The sequence below is a fragment of the Cydia amplana genome, chromosome 14 (genome assembly GCF_948474715.1).
Source record: "Cydia amplana chromosome 14, ilCydAmpl1.1, whole genome shotgun sequence".
Taxonomy (NCBI): domain Eukaryota; kingdom Metazoa; phylum Arthropoda; class Insecta; order Lepidoptera; family Tortricidae; genus Cydia; species Cydia amplana.
In genome coordinates, this window is record NC_086082.1 from 8,881,395 (window position 1) to 8,898,361 (window position 16,967).

Here is a 16,967-nt window from a genome sequence, read left to right on the forward strand (position 1 = left end):
GGTTATATCGCTTTTGTGTGGTAATTTAGGAATAAAAACTATCCTGTCTGTTAAAGCTGCATATTATTCAAATTTGTGTACTTTTGCCTTACGTCTCGTTAACCTGGCCATAAAAGTCAGGTGAATGATGCAATAGCAGGTGAATGAAGCGTCATTCACTTGCCATATAACAGGTGAACGATAACTATTTTAAATCCACGTTACATATACTCAAACAGTGATTAAGTAGATTTGTGACGTCCCATGGGAAAAGGTACCTTATGAGGGTTTTTAGTTTTAGACATATTAAAATATTTTGTACAAAGGTGAAAGCATGCTCAATTATTTTATTGTGTGATGAGATGAGAGAGAGAGGTCAGTTCTGATAATGGGATCCATGAAGAATCGAGGGAACTCCTCAAATCTTAAAGGCATACATATAGTGATTTTTGTGTTTTTATTTACAAATCAAGCATATACATTCAGAAAAGTGACATTTGATGAAGTTGAACTGCTGATGAAGATCAGAACGTAACTCTTCAACGACGCATAGTTCACGTTTGGCGATTTGTCCTCTTCATTATGTTTGTTAAGCAAGTTAAGTTTTTAAGCCACACTTTTGTCAAGCTCGAGTTCTGATGATGGGATCCATGAGGAATCGAGGGAACTCCTCAAATCTTAAAGGCATGCGTATAGAGACTTTTGGATTTTCATCAGAAAATCAAGCATTTTCATTAAAAACTGTCGCATTTGAAGTGGAACTGCTGATGATGATCAGAACAGAACTCTTCAACGACGCATAGTACACGTTTGGCGATTTCGATTTCGACTTGGACTGGGACTGGGGCTGGGACCCGGACCCACATACACATATCGGTACACGGCGGGAAGAATTTTAAGATCAAGTTTCTTCAATTTTGTATTAAATCAGAAACTACACGATCCCCAAGAATATGATTTCTCTATCTAGGGTACCTACTGCTCTCCAAGGACGTGTTGGATGACCAAAACAGCGTATGCCTATGATGCACCAAGTCTATTCCACTTGTACTACTAGGGTTCAGCATCTGCTCTATCTTGGGTTCTGCTCTCCCAAGTGCTCATCAAGACGTGTCGGATGACCAAAACAGCGTGTGTCTATGTTGCATCAAACCTGAGTTCCAGTAGGTACTGCGAGGGTTCAGCATCAGCTCTATCTTGGATACTGCTCTCCCAAGTGCTCATCAAGACGTCTCGAATGACCAAAACAGCGTGTGTCTATGTTGCACCAAACCTGAGTTCCACTAGGTACTGCGAGGGTTCAGCATTAGCTCTATCTTGGGTACCGCTTTTCCAAGTGCTCATCAAGACGTGTTGGATGACCAAAACAGCGTGTGTCTATGTTGCACCAAACCTGAGTCCCACTAGGTATTGCGAGGGTTCAGCATCAGCTCTATCTTGGGTACTGCTCTCCCAAGTGCTCATCAAGACGTGTCGAATGACCAAAACAGCGTGTGTCTATGTTGCATCAAACCTGAGTTCCAGTAGGTACTGCGAGGGTTCAGCATCAGCTCTATCTTGGATACTGCTCTCCCAAATGCTCATCAAGACGTGTCGAATGACCAAAACAGCGTGTGTCTATGTGGCACCAAACCTGAGTTCCACTAGGTACTGCGAGGGTTCAGCATCAGCTCTATCTTGGGTACCGCTTTTCCAAGTGCTCATCAAGACGTGTTGGATGACCAAAACAGCGTGTGTCTATGTTGCACCAAACCTGAGTTCCACTAGGTACTGCGAGAGTTCAGCATCAGCTTTATCTTGGGTACTGCCCTCCCAAGTCCTCATCAAGACGTGTCGAATGACCAAAACAGCGTGTGTCTATGTTGCATCAAATCTAAGTTCCAGTAGGTACTGTGAGGGTTCAGCATTAGCTCTATCTTGGGTACTGCTCTCCCAAGTGCTCATCAAGACGTGTCGAATGACCAAAACAGCGTGTGTCTATGTTGCACCAAACTTGTGTTCCACTAGGTACTGCGAGGGTTCAGCATCAGCTCTATCTTGGGTACCGCTTTTCCAAGTGCTCATCAAGACGTGTTGGATGACCAAAACAGCGTGTGTCTATGTTGCACCAAACCTGAGTTCCACTAGGTACTGCGAGGGTTCAGCATCAGCTCTATCTTGAGTACTGCCCTCCCAAGTCCTCATCAAGACGTGTCGAATGACCAAAACAGCGTGTGTCTATGTTGCACCAAACCTGAGTTCCACTAGGTACTGCGAGGGTTCAGCATCAGCTCTATCTTGGGTACTGCCCTCCCAAGTCCTCATCAAGACGTGTCGAATGACCAAAACAGCGTGTGTCTATGTTGCATCGAACCTAAGTTCCAGTAGGTACTGTGAGGGTTCAGCATCAGCTCTATCTTGGGTACTGCTCTCCCAAGTGCTCATCAAGACGTGTCGAATGACCAAAACAGCGTGTGTCTATGTTGCACCAAACCTGAGTTCCACTAGGTACTGCGAGGGTTCAGCATCAGCTCTATCTTGGGTACTGCTCTTCCAAGTGCTCATCAAGACGTGTTGGATGACCAAAACAGCATGTGCCTATGTTGCACCAAACATGAGTTCCACTAGGTACTGCCAGGGTGACAGCAAGTTTGAATGTTACTTATTCACAGAAACTTATTGTTAAATTGGGAATCGTATCGAAGGTGAGGTGGGTCAGAATCCAAAATTTTAACATACTATTGTAATCATCGTAGTGGACAATAAGGTCCCTTTTTATAGAAAATGACACATTTTTCGATTATTTTTAGAAGGCATTGAAAATGATATGATGGACAGGTGAATGACACTCAGTTCAGGTGAATGATGACAAGAAACCAGGTTAACGGCAACGGACACAGGTTACTGGAGCCTCTCGATAACCTGTCAATATTTTCAGTGGAATTTGTACTTATTTCTCGATAACCTGCTTCTACTATCGATAACCTGGGGACAAAATATCTTTCACCTGTCCTTGATGTCATTCACCTGAATTTTCAAACGCCTATATCTTCTAAACTAATTGAAGGAATTGCTTCCCTTCCACATTTTCTAATAGTTTAAGTTGCCTTTTAACGATCTCAATAAAAAAAAATGCGAAAATGCATAATTTTTGAAAAACATAAATTTTATCCTGGCGGTGCCAACTTTTTGAGAAATGACCCTTACTTTACCTTATCTACCATCTATGTACATTTTTGCAGTTAACAAAAAATTCGGACACGGAATCATCACACAAAATATGAGAGACCTTACCGGATTGAAAACTTGTTTGAAACTAGATCCGCCGTCGGTGTCCTAGACATGGTCATTTTACTACCAATACCGTTTAAGTATATTTCCTCCTCCAAAACTTAACCAATCGTAACGAAGTTTTGGAAACGGAAGATAAAGAATTTACATTTACATGTGTCTTTGCCAGTCTATGCACAGTGTCCATGGATTGAATGACATCTACATTAAAATATTAGTGCGAGTTGCAACTGTTGAAATGTAAACTGGAATAACTATAGGTACATCTCTCAAATAAACCCAAACAAATACTAATTATGTGGATGACAAGTTAACAAGTATCATTTGTATTGTCAGCGGAATTATTTATTAGTAGCTATGTTTGTATTGTAATCCTATTCGAGCATAACTACTCAGTAGTACCTACTACATAGTACATAAGTACTTAAAGCGTATCGATGTTAGCCACACATAACATAACTCTATCGTACCTATCGAAACGGATAAGAATCCAATAAAATCACGTTCGTTATTCGAGGGAAATTCTTTTATCGTCGGCGGTTCTTACAAGCGTCAACATTGGCCAGTATTTGATAACATGGTGTGGAGCACAGCGGCTAAACTGTTGACGTTCAAGCAACGGCTTAGTTCTACTCGAAACTCACAACATCATTCATTGAATGTTATGTTATGACATATCCGGACATCGTTAGGTGAAAAATGACGAACGTTTTGTAAAAATTGTTTACGAGAGAAAATTACTTGTAGTAAAACGCCTTAACGCTGATTTTTCAATCGTCAATTTTCACTCAGTTCTACTACTTCTACTACTCCTTAGAACTTCCTCGTTCCATGCTACAGCCCTTTCTAAACTATCGTGAGTCACACCAATATTAAGCTAATTTATTAATTTAATTTAATAAATTTTAAATTAGTTAATGTTAATTATTAATATTTTATATTATAAATATTAACTAAGCGAGTGACTAAAATACCTACGTTAGTTAAACCGTAAAATTAGCGTAACGTACAGCTGTTTCCACATTCAAATGAAAAACTTTTCTCCGTTATTATATTTAATAGGTATATAATTATTATGTTGAAACCTTTGAAGATAACTAGGAAGGCTGTGGTAAAAGAACCTTTTTATTTGCAATTGCAACGTAGCTAGCTAGTAGCTAATCGGGTGAGATGATCAAAATGATCTGATCACGCTCTTACTTCCTTAATAATAAAATAATAAAGCTGTGCTCAGATCAGTTTGAAGTTGAACATGGTTAACATGGTTTGAACATCTCGCCCGCATATTAGATAATGGTACTTAACCGATCGATCGTTTCCACCCGGAAATTATGATTTTCTAATTTGGAAAGACTAATACCTACGAGTATTATAACTAATCTAATACCTTTAAACGAGCAATTCTTGTTTATTTACTTATTTATATATATATATATATATATCGGGGATCTCGGAAACGGCTCTAACGATTTCGATGAAATTTGGTATATAAGGGTTTTCGGGGGCGAAAATTCAGTACTACCTACATAAATAATTTGAAAACCTTCTTCTTCTTCCTCGCGTTATCCCGGCATTTTGCCACGGCTCATGGGAGCCTGGGGTCCGCTTGACAACTAATCCCAAGATGTGACGTAGGCTCTAGTTTTTACGAGAGCGACTGCCATTTGACCTTTCAACCCAGAGGGGTAACTAGGCCTTATTGGGATTAGTCCGGTTTCCTCACGATGTTTTCCTTCACCGAAAAGCAACTGGTAAATATCAAATGATATTTCGTACATAAGTTCCGAAAAACTCATTGGTAAAAGCCGGGGTTTGAACCCGCGACCTACGGATTGAAAGTCGCACGCTCTTACCGCTAGGCCACCAGCGCTTCCCTTGAAAACCCATCCCTTTTTAATGGCTATTACTTATTTTATAGCAAAATTCATAAAATACATAATCCCACTCAGGCAAATGCTTCTTTTCTAATATGGAGTCGGTGCATAAGCTATAGGTAACTAAATCACTTAACTAAACAATATACCTATTAGGAGGATCCATAAATAGCTAGGTACCTACAATGTCATTGTCACCATAATTTCAAAAGCTACGTATTTATTTCTATTTCCACGGTTGGTTGTTAATAATGCCAGGTACAGCTACGTTGCAGGTTTATGTCGATTGTCGGGTATTCGGCCTGGTACTGCTATAGTACAGCGCAATATTTACGTAAGCCTGCGCTTGAACTTGGTTCTGGAATATTCCGCATTAAATACCGAAGTGAAAGCCAGAGCAATCCGAGCGTACTGCTTCCAGAATAGTTTTCCAACGGCATCGGCATAACACTACAAAGTACTTACAATCTTCTGTACAGTGATGATGATGATATCTAGTTTACCTAGCTAGATGATGTCATGTGGCGATATACGATGTTTACTCTGTTTTTTGATGGCCTTAAATATACTCGCCAATTGACAGTTTTAATTCTTATTGTTTGCAGTACCTATGAGGTAAGTAACACGAGGTAGGTATCTATAATAGTAATAGTATTAACCATTCTGAATACGTCATGTAGGTACCTGACTTATTAAATAATACCTTATTTACTTTCAATACACCAAAACAAATGACTGATAATCCGCGTTAACCGAATTGATGTAATTTGCTTATCATTAACATTCGTTTACCGTAATTTATCTGTTTGGAGAGAGTGGTCAGGCATTCTCAGAAATTTTGCCCGCATGTTACCTCGTTACCGTTAAGGAAATTTACCCGGATTTATCCATATATTTTCTCTTTTACATTAACAAAGGCTGTATGCAAGTGCTGTTTCTAAAAATAACGATGTGTAGAACTCGTTACATGCAAACCCGTTCGTTAAATGCAGTTACGGCGAGCAGGGCAGTGACATCGGATTATAGTTGACAAAATACAATTTGCAACGATTGGTCAAAAAAACTTTATCTTTTCGAATACAAAAGGACAAAAGATGTGTAAAGTCGCCGCACGTCCCATCCATATTATAATGGGAATGACTAGATAAGATACTTTGTGTTTCTGGGGTAATATCGATATCGACACGTTATTAGAGGTAAATTCGAAACAAATCGTATTTACGAGTCCTTTGAAATTAATGTTTCTTTACAAATATATATCATTTATTTTAAACAATAGACTACGAATTGAAAAGTTAATTGGAATACTAGAAAAACTTAGAAATTAAAATGTTGAAAAATAACTGGGATTGTTTAGCTCAAAAACAGGGTGCTAATTGTTTTATTACCCTATTGTAAAAGAGCCATTAGCGATAACATTATTCGGTGCAAATAATATTTCTTCAACTATACTAATGTCTATGTAAAGAGCAGTTTTACATTAAAGAGGCAGACGAACCTAGCTGCCGCCATACGAGTATAATCGGGTTTACGCTCTCATCTCAAAACGACTTTCTGAAATAACATGAAATTTCATATGAATATTCAGTACAACAGTTACTTAACATTTTTAGAATAGCGGCGTCAACTCCGCTATATCGGGGTCTGGGCTCGTAAAATGTATGAAGTTACGTAATATGCACTTTTAATGTACCTATAATATTATTATAGGGTCTCCATTGTTTCCCAAATAGTTTTAAGTCATAATGTATTGTTTGCCCGCATTTTTGTTAGTCATATATAATTCATTTGGTTCAAAAACGCGTCACTTTTCAGGATTGCCATAAAACAAACCTAACCTAACCTATCTTATAGGATATCTTATGAAAATCCTGAAAAGTTAACGGTTTCAGTTTTATGTTATGACATTTATGACTTAAAACTTTACGGGAAACAAAGGGACCCCTATTATGTATTATAGGTTGCTCTTTAACGGCCTGGCTCAATCAACTATTTCTTGTTGTTATTCTGTCCCATCATCAGCGAGGAGACAATAGTAGCATAGATTGTTAGAAGAACTGCTGCACCATGTTCTACTAACATGCTCAGTAGTAGATGTCCCATTATGGAAAGGTCTTATAACTAACTACCATAGAATGCAAGTTTGGTTTATTTAAATACGAAAAACCTAGAGTTTTAAGAGTGACTCAGGAGACCGTAACCATAGCAACGTGTGACAAGAAAAAGTTGATTAACCCGCCTATACAAGTTTGTGATCAGTTGTCAGACGGTAATATTTGTGTGCTATTGCGTTAAGATAACGAGCCTACAATATCGGAAGCACGTAATAATGATAACTATTTGAGACTTCGGGTCTCAACTCCGATACCGATACCTATACAGAATGTTTTTTTTTGTCACCTGCAATAACTTACGGGTTGAATATATAGGTCATAAGCAACATTTACCCCGAAATCGCGAAAAAAAAATTAACTCTCCCATACAAAATATCAACATCAGGCCAAAATGTATGAAACAGACTTTTTTCCCCTTTTTCGGGATCGGTCTCATAATAAAAAAGTCGAAAAAAAAGTAATTATTGCAACTATATTTATTCGCCCCGTAAATTATTGCAGATGAGGTGACTAAAAATCAGGCTGTAATAGTGTCGGATAATGTGAAAAGCCTTATACTTATGGTTTTATTATATAACTGTCCGATCAATGACTTGCTTGACTTGGAGCCACTTTTTTATTTATAATTTTAGTTTATGTTTTAGTTGTAGCTTTATATAGTTTTTAATTTTAGTTTATAATTTTTCTTTCATATTATATGTATTTACTTGCATCGAAATAATCAAGTGCTTCAAAAATCTTGTCAGTAGTAGGTAAAAGGCGGAAAATCGCGGGTTAGCAACACTGTGTTCGAATAATTCCAAAATCGCGTGTCATCTGTGTGTTATCTGTGGAATGTGGATTGTGAATGACAGCCATCATCTTATTGTTTACATTCTGAATCGTTTCTACTTCAAGAGAAATTTCTGCTGTCACCATTAAATACGAAGATTATGCATGACCTCAAGGAAAGCTAAGATGCCTACAATGTACAATTATACTCGTTGACGGTAAACATTACTAAAATTTGAGGTTATGATAATTCACTCGAACTGACGTATGAAGGGCGGAAAAATAAACACGTTTTGGTTCGATGTACATTGCTGCTTTTCTTAACGCAATTCTGCTCTTTGAGTGTTACATGGTGTTACCCTACTCATAGAGAAAAAAATACATAGAGTGCTCACTCCATACATCAGTTTTAGTACCAAAAAGACTATTAGCATCTAGCATCGAGTAGCGGAACTATCAGTACTGCTATTTGACAATAGATGTAGCACCGACCGGAAAGTCTTATGCTGTTGAGATAAGACTTTCCGGTCGGTGCTACATCTATTGTCAAGTAGCAGTACTGATAGTTCCGCTACTCGATGCTAGATGTAGACACTGAAATTAATAGTCTGAACTGATGTATGGAGTGAGCACTCTTGTCTTTATTTCTCTATGCCCTACTTTAATTTGCAGTACATTGCTACTGACAAGATTTGCTTGACGCACTATAGGTATCTCCAACTAGGAACCTTTGTAGACAAGGAATTTGCTAACTACATACCTGCCAAGTTTTTATCTTATTTACAACCGCTTTATTTTTCTAGGTACAAGGTTAATAAATCATTTAAAATGCGATAGGTACCTATAGCTGGTCAACCAAATCTTGTCAGTAAAAAAAGGCGCGAAATTCACATTTTCTATGGGATGATACCCTTCGCGCCTACATTTTTCAAATTTGCCGCCTTTTTCTACTGTCAAGATCCGGTTGACCAAGTATACTTTCCTTATTCCTTATGAGACAAGTTTTTTTTAATTTACGTTTTGCTTCATAGAAAATAACACGAATGTAGCCATATATTTAATGAATTCGACCAGTAGTTCTAAACGTTCTCCGTCGTCATAAGGTTTTTTTTCCATTATAATATAAATTACGGAACCCTATAAATACTTGCAAAATTATCTTCGTGATTTCGAATGTGATACATTGCCGGAGGAAAACAGATGGCGGAATTTTTTCAAGTTTGTTACATACATATAGGTAGGTAAGTAGGTACCTTTATATCCCGGGCGAGATTTGTATTGTATAGGTATTAAGACAGATAACCTGTTTATTATTCGAATTTAAACCTGTTTATTATTTCTAGTCTTCTAAACGCCGCTGCTCGTTGGTCTACTCTTTTATGAACAGTTGCACGCCATTCCTGACCTGGATGCTAAGCGCCATCTCCGTAAGACGCGACCGACCGAAGCCCTCGTATACCTACACCTAATACAACGTGTATTTGACCTATGCACTATACGGGTGGTGACCGCGAGTCGTCCTATAAGCTCTGTCTATAGGGGTTGGTCTGTGCCTACAACTCAGCCGGCCAGCTTCATTGCGCACCATGTAATCGGATTTTCAAAACCAAGTTTGGCTTCGCAAGTCATGTCAGAGCATTCCATGTTCCTGATTAATCAGTTGGAGGAGTCGCCATCGTCGGACACGGCGAGGAAGACTATTATTATTATTATTATTATTTCTAGTGCTCTCTTAGTCTAGAACCTCAAATGAAATCAAGTGGTTTTATTTAATATTTTTACTTTATGTTTTGTCCCACTTGCAGCGCTATGAACGATTGAATAAACTTTTATTCAGCTTTACCCGTTCATAAAGTGCAGCAAATCTTGCAAATCCATTTTCACGCATTTTTAGAAAAGCAATTGGTTTTTAACGGCGCATTATTACAACGACGATAATATAATACATTAAATCACAGCCCAAAGGATTATTGAGGCCCTTTACTTACTCCCTACTTTTATACTTTTTAAGTAGGTACATACTTACTTATTTTTTAATTAATGGATTTTTAACTATTGACTTTAGAAGTATGTACTTACAAAAGTTTACAAAAGTTTGGAAACAGATTAGAGACGCGCAATTGAACAGTTTTTATTTTTTATTATTATTGATATTTATTTTTAAGCTTTACTAGACATATAAACTAGGGCATGTATTTGGAGCTTGACAAAAATACCGGTAATTAATGTAAAAAGAGTAAAATTAAAAAACAAAAACGGTAAAAAACAATAATAATGAAGACTCACCCGTAAACTTTTCAAAAGTTAAAATAGCCATTTCGTTGTCAAATAACTATCAAAGTTCAATTTACTAATTCACTTTTTATTTTCACAATACCACGTTCATTTCACGTTTTGTTAAGCAGTTTGTAGGTAGGCGCCGGCACGGAGTTAGCGATAGAATGCGAGCGCTCGAAGAGTCTGCGCGAACGCAACAGTGATGTTTAGCTTAGCGACAACCACCGCGAGGTGCGCCTGCGAGGGCTGATTCTAACCGCTTACAGAGCACGTTTACGAAACTCGACCACTACTATGTGATCGACGTTCACACATAAATTTTAAGAAACTTGATGTCAAGTTATAAAAATAAAACAAGCTTGCAGTCAACACAATCTTTGTGTAAATAAGTTAGGAGGTGTGTATCTGAAGAGGTTTAGGAATAAAAAGACGTATGTTAACTAATAATTTAACTAAACGCACCTTTTTGTGATCAGAGTTTGTTGACGTCATGTTGTCACCACATTTCCGCTGTTAAACCCAAAGTCAATGAGATTTGTTCGATGATTACCTACCACAGATCCCAATTTTTGCAATTACCTACGTAGACCGGTATGTACGCACACTTCCATGTTTGTAGATTATTTTAATTACGCATTGGACATACTTAGGTATTTATCATCCAAAATCCAAATGATGATGAAGTTTAAGTTCAATGAGAAATGCGAAGGGAAGATGTATGTAGGTACCTATGTAAGGTTGTACATAGTAGGTATGTACCTATCACAGATTGTTATGATGTATTTTTAGCCGTATTTTTTTTTTGCCGTTATTGGTGATACAAGGACAAAGTTAACCCTTCGTGCTAATATTAATTAACCCAAACAAGCGAAAGATTCCAGAACGCAAAAAGTGAAATCATGAGCGTTGCGGGGGGTTTCGAACATGACGGTTAACAAACATTGCTACCGAGCGAAACATAAAATGTATCACCATAGGTACCAACGCGAGGAAAATACTAGATTACTTACAGCCAACACGAGGAAACAACTCAAAATGTGTATAAAATTACTTTGCCACTTTTGTGGGCAAAAAGTAATTTTCCAATAAATTTTTGAAGAAGAAAGAAAAACCGGCCAAATGCGAGTCGGACTCGCGCACGGAGGGTTCCGCACCATCAACAAAAAATAGAGGAAAACAAGCAAAAAAACGGTCACCCATCCAAGTACTGACCCCGCCCGACGTTGCTTAACTTCGGTCATAAATCACGTTTGTTGTATGGGAGCTCCACTTAAATCTTTATTTTATTCTGTTTTTAGTGTTTGTTGTTATAGCGGCAACAGAAATACATCATCTGTGAAAATTTCAACTGTCTAGCTATCACGGTTCGTGAGATACAGCCTGGTGACAGACGGACGGACGGACAGCGGAGTCTTAGTAATAGGGTCCCATTCAGAGATGTGAAAAATACTTTATAAAAAGTATTTAAATACAAAATACAAATACTTCCTTGATATACTATTTCAAATGCAAAATACAAAATAGTTTTTGAATTTGTATTTAAAATACAAAATACGAAATAGGTATTTTCAAAATACTTTTTAAAAATACAAATACTTTGCGATAAAAGGTACTCTGAATAGTGAATACCTAGTCTGAATTAAAAAGTATTACTCAGAATATCCGAATTGAAAAGACTCTTTATTCTTTGAAAACAGTGTGTCAATCAGTCCTCTATCTAAAGTGCAAATTTCTAGTTGTTTTCTCATATTAACCGAAAGGATGGATGGATGATGGTTTATAACCAGGCCTCGGAGTTTTTTTAGCACGGTAAGACTAAGGAGAGCTATGGAGTCTTTGTTAACATTAAAATTAAATTCATACTCATACTCATCCTCATTAATTAAGTTCGTCCGAATCGTTTTATAAATACTTAGACTACTTATATGTAATTAATTCTGTTTACATATATTTAATTAAATGTTATATTATAAAAAAGTAATAATATGTATATGTGTATGTTAATATTAGGGTTCCGTAGCCAAATGGCAAAAAACGGAACCCTTATAGATTCGTCATGTCTGTCTGTCTGTCCGTCTGTCCGTCTGTCCGTCCGTATGTCACAGCCACTTTTCTCCGAAACTATAAGAACTATACTGTTGAAACTTGGTAAGTAGATGTATTCTGTGAACCGCATTAAGATTTTCACACAAAAATAGAAAAAAAAACAATAAATTTTTGGGGTTCCCCATACTTCGAACTGAATCTCAAAAATTATTTTTTCATCAAACCCATACGTGTGGGATATCTATGGATAGGTCTTCAAAAATGATATTGAGGTTTCTAATATCATTTTTTTCTAAACTGAATAGTTTGCGCGAGAGACACTTCCAAAGTGGTAAAATGTGTGTCCCCCCCCCCTGTAACTTCTAAAATAAGAGAATGATAAAACTAAAAAAAATATATGATGTACATTAACATGTAAACTTCCACCGAAAATTGGTTTGAACGAGATCTAGTAAGTAGTTTTTTTTATACGTCATAAATCGCCTAAATACGGAACCCTTCATGGGCGAGTCCGACTCGCACTTGGCCGCTTTTTATTATATTACCCATATTGCAGTGTCATCGCTCCAATATTTTATTTAAGTACTTAACGTACCTACATACTATAATTACTGTTAAGATAAGGATATTGGTGTCTTGAAAATGATGCCCAATAATATAATATGTATATGTGTATGTTAATATTATTATATTACCCATATTGCAGTGTCATCGCTCCAATATTTTATTTAAGTACTTAACGTACCTACATACTATAATTACTGTTAAGATATTGATATTGGTGTCTTGAAAATGATGCCCATGAATGCGACTTACGACGTTTATACTGCCCATTATGTGTGAACGAACTGTTTTGTAGACGTAAGGAAGAGTAACGCATAACTATTCTAAAATATTGTAGCTCTATATCAACCTTAATGAATAATAAACAGTTTTAATATCTATGGAATATCGTTTTAATATGTCGAATACGTATTACCAATGTTTATAATCATAGGTTGCATGTCTTAAGTACTTTTTTAAGTGATAGGCCACTTATGATTAAACCTCTTTACCTAAATATGTGTATGAGTAAATCAGATGTCACATTATGTCATGAATATATAGTTACGTATTTCGTTATTGTGATGATCGCTGATATTTATTAGGTCTAGAGCTGTACATAATTTACTTGTACTTAATTAATGAGGATGAGTATGAGTATGAACTTAATTTTAATGTTAACAAAGACTCCATAGCTCTCCTTAGTCTTACCGTGCTAAAAAAACTCCGAGGCCTGTTTATAACGGACAATTTTTAAAAGTTATTATTTAGATTTATAATGTTTTACAGCTAGTATAATGCCTCTCGTTAGTGTGATAAAAACGTCTCGTTTGTGTTTCATCAGGGCAGAAAATTTTGTTCTCCTCTCGTACCTTGAAACCCTCGTAACACTCAAGATTCCACTTTTTTAACCACTCGCTACGCTTGTGATCATGTGCGACCTTACTAAACAGATTCAACAGTTCCATGTTAAAAGAATGACAGAGTTGCCAGGATTGTAAGATCAGAAGAGATTGTAACTCCTACCTACATTACCTACTATAAAGTATTTTGTATTTTGAAAATAGAAAATAGGTCCCAAAAACTATTTCAAATAAAATACAAAATAGTTTTTTTCAAAAGGTATTTAAATACAAAATACAAAATAGGTATTTTGCATTTTGTATTTGCATTTTAAATACAAGTATTTCAAATAAGTCACATCTCTGGTCCCATTTTTACCCTTTGGATGCGGAACCCTAAAAAGGTCCTTTCCAAAATAGACTCCGACTAACGACTTACCAAATTAAGATTAAACATTTATTTTTAACTTTAAAAACTCTTATGCCGGTAACTGCATATTTCGAAAGTTGCGCGCATTGGTCGTTCCTCTCGCATGATACTCGAAAGGAGGAAAATATGAATAGGTAGGTATGTATAATATCATTTTAAAAACCCGCAACCTTAGTAGGTTACTTGCGGGTTTTTAAAATGATATCAATAAGAAACTTCTTCTTACTGCAAGGCTTTACAGAAATCGTGTGGTAGGAGGGGATATTTGAACGTATATAAGGCAGAAGGAAGAAAGTTAGTCTTATTTTTATAAGAACTCGTCACATGCCTAACTTATCGTAATGATACCGGTTCCCGGAGAACTAATACCTACAGACAGAGGGCCTGCTGGGGGCCGATTTTATAATTTCGAGCGCTCGATGCCGTCACTCACAAAATAATTTAAATGCGCCACATAATCGAGTGCTCGATATCCAAAAATCGCCTTCATGTAAAAGGTTTGTACGCACAAAATGTATGATTGATAGGTACATAATAGTTTTGGCATCAAACAATTAATTTGATTGAACATACCTACTTTATATATTAAATTTTGTTATGCCGCAGCTAAGGTTTATTAATTTTATTATTGCGTTGCGCAGTGCAACTAGACTAAAGTCTATTTTTTTATTCGGTAGACTAAAATGACATTTTATATTATTAAATGTCATTTTAGTCTACCGAATAAAAAAAATAGACTTTACAAAGTTACAAACCACGAAGTCAACTCCGAGCTCCGCTACGGTAAACTGCAGGCGCCACAGTCACACCCGTTGGCTTCACTCTACTAAGAGCCGTACAAGTTGACCTATCAATTAATTTCTTATTTCCCTTTATTCACTATTTGCATCGTCCTCACTTCAATAGGTCAGGGTCTCAGGGTGAACTGGTCATTCCCATCTACTTACTATGTTGCACTTATAAAATAGCAATAGAAAATAAAGAATTAAGTATTATTTATTTATTTAAAATGTAGGCGCACTGGCTAAGCCAAGCCTGCGGCGGCCGCGGCAGTAGCAACAGTCCTTATCCTAGCTTTTCTTAGCCGTGCCACTCCTGCCACTTTCGCTTAGCCTTGTTAGACTATTTTTAATTGACCTTCTTAAATAAAATTATAATGGCCTTGTCCGTTATCGACTTTCCACGGCTTTTTACGTTTAGTCTTTTGTTTTAATGATTAAGGTAACGCATACAATTATGAAAAGGAAATGAGCATGGCTCATGGTTAATAAGATCGTCATATTCTAGTATTTCTACTTTCTTCTTTTAATTGAATTTGACAAAGTTCATTATTGATATTAACCTTCCTTTCTCTTTTCTTTTTTTAAACTTTCAAGAATAAGAGCGTACGCTGGGAGTACGCTTTACTTTTAAATGCAGGCAGCGCACTTACAACCCCTCTAGTGTTGCGGGTGTCTAATGGGCGACGACGGTAACCGCATACCATCCGGCGATTGCTTGTTTGTCTCCTACATCATTAAAAAAAATATTAATTTCCTAAAGCTTTGGTTTCCTCCGAAAGCGGTGCCGTCATATAGCGGCCGTCTCCATACAAATACAACGACATCCATATTTAGCCGTATTATTTAGTATGGAGACGGCCGCTATATGACGGCACCGCTATCCTAGGAAAACCGATCTTAATCATGCTAAAAATAGCGTTAAGAGCCAACAGGAGCTAAGATTTAAATATTTTAGGTAAATATACCCGTCTCGCTAACGGAAGCGGCTCCTAATACTAGTGCGATAAGGACAAGGCGAAAAATCCTGCGTAAAAATATCAAAAATCGAGGTTTCGTACTCGACTGTTTCCTCCTCCAAAACTTAACCAATCGTAACCAAATTTGGAAATCTAAATGATTATGACATTATCTGTGTCGGACCGTTTTGCTTTTTTGACTAATTGTTGTCAGTTTTGAATAGCACGCCTCTCATTGCGGCATAGTCAATTAGGCCATTTTTGAAGGGCTCTAGCGCCTTAAAAAACAAAAATATCAAAAAAGCAAAACGGTCCGACACAGATATTGACAATATTAATCTGTGTTGAAAAAATCATTGATCTAGCTTCAAAACCCACGGAGGAAACAGTCGAGTACGTTTGTATGGAGAAATGACCACTCCTGTTGGCTCTTAAGGCGGTTATCACACTGGGATTCTGGATGCGACACCCCTGACATTAAAGCTCCCTCCACACTCGTACGCGAATCGCGGCGCGAATCCCGCACATAGTCTGGAGGGGCTAATAATCAATGTGTGGTCCACCAGGTCTTTCGATATAACTTAAACGTTTCTAATTTTAGAAACCTTAAAATAAGTACTTATTGTGCTTCTAAAGCCCCCTCCAGACTATGTGCGTGAATCGCGGGCGAAGCTTAATTTTTGAGCCGGGGACATATTATCAAAATTATGAACTAATAAAAAAAAAAAATAACCGATCATGTTCGTTCATTTCATACACCCGTACCATATAGGCCGAGGCTTTTTTATCGTATGAAAGTACGAAACCCGAATAATGGATATGCATGGTCTGGCACGCACTTCCTGTACCTAGAGTCCCCTCCAGACTATGTGCGTGAATGTGGAGGGGGCTTAATAGAAATGTAGGCGCGAAGTGTTGTCCTCCCATAAAAAATAATCAATTCGCGCCTTTTTCTACTGACAAAGTGGGTTTGCCAAAGTATACTATTGTTTTTTAAGATAACCGAATTTCGCAAATTGCTGGGATCTTTCTCTTTTACTCTAATGAAGGTGTAATAAGAGTGACAGAGAAAAATGCCCGCAA

At 37.1% G+C, this 16,967-nt stretch overlaps 1 protein-coding gene across 1 annotated transcript in view; it reads right to left on the reverse strand.

Annotated features, from left to right (window-relative positions):
* LOC134654088 (putative inorganic phosphate cotransporter) overlaps positions 1–10,495 on the reverse strand; it is a 35,622-nt gene extending 25,127 nt beyond the window's left edge. The window contains exon 1 of the mRNA XM_063509508.1: positions 10,295–10,495. Coding sequence (XP_063365578.1) covers positions 10,295–10,325 — 31 coding nt within the window. The 5' untranslated portion in view covers positions 10,326–10,495. The remainder of the gene's footprint in view (positions 1–10,294) is intronic.
* Positions 10,496–16,967: the final 6,472 nt, after the last annotated feature.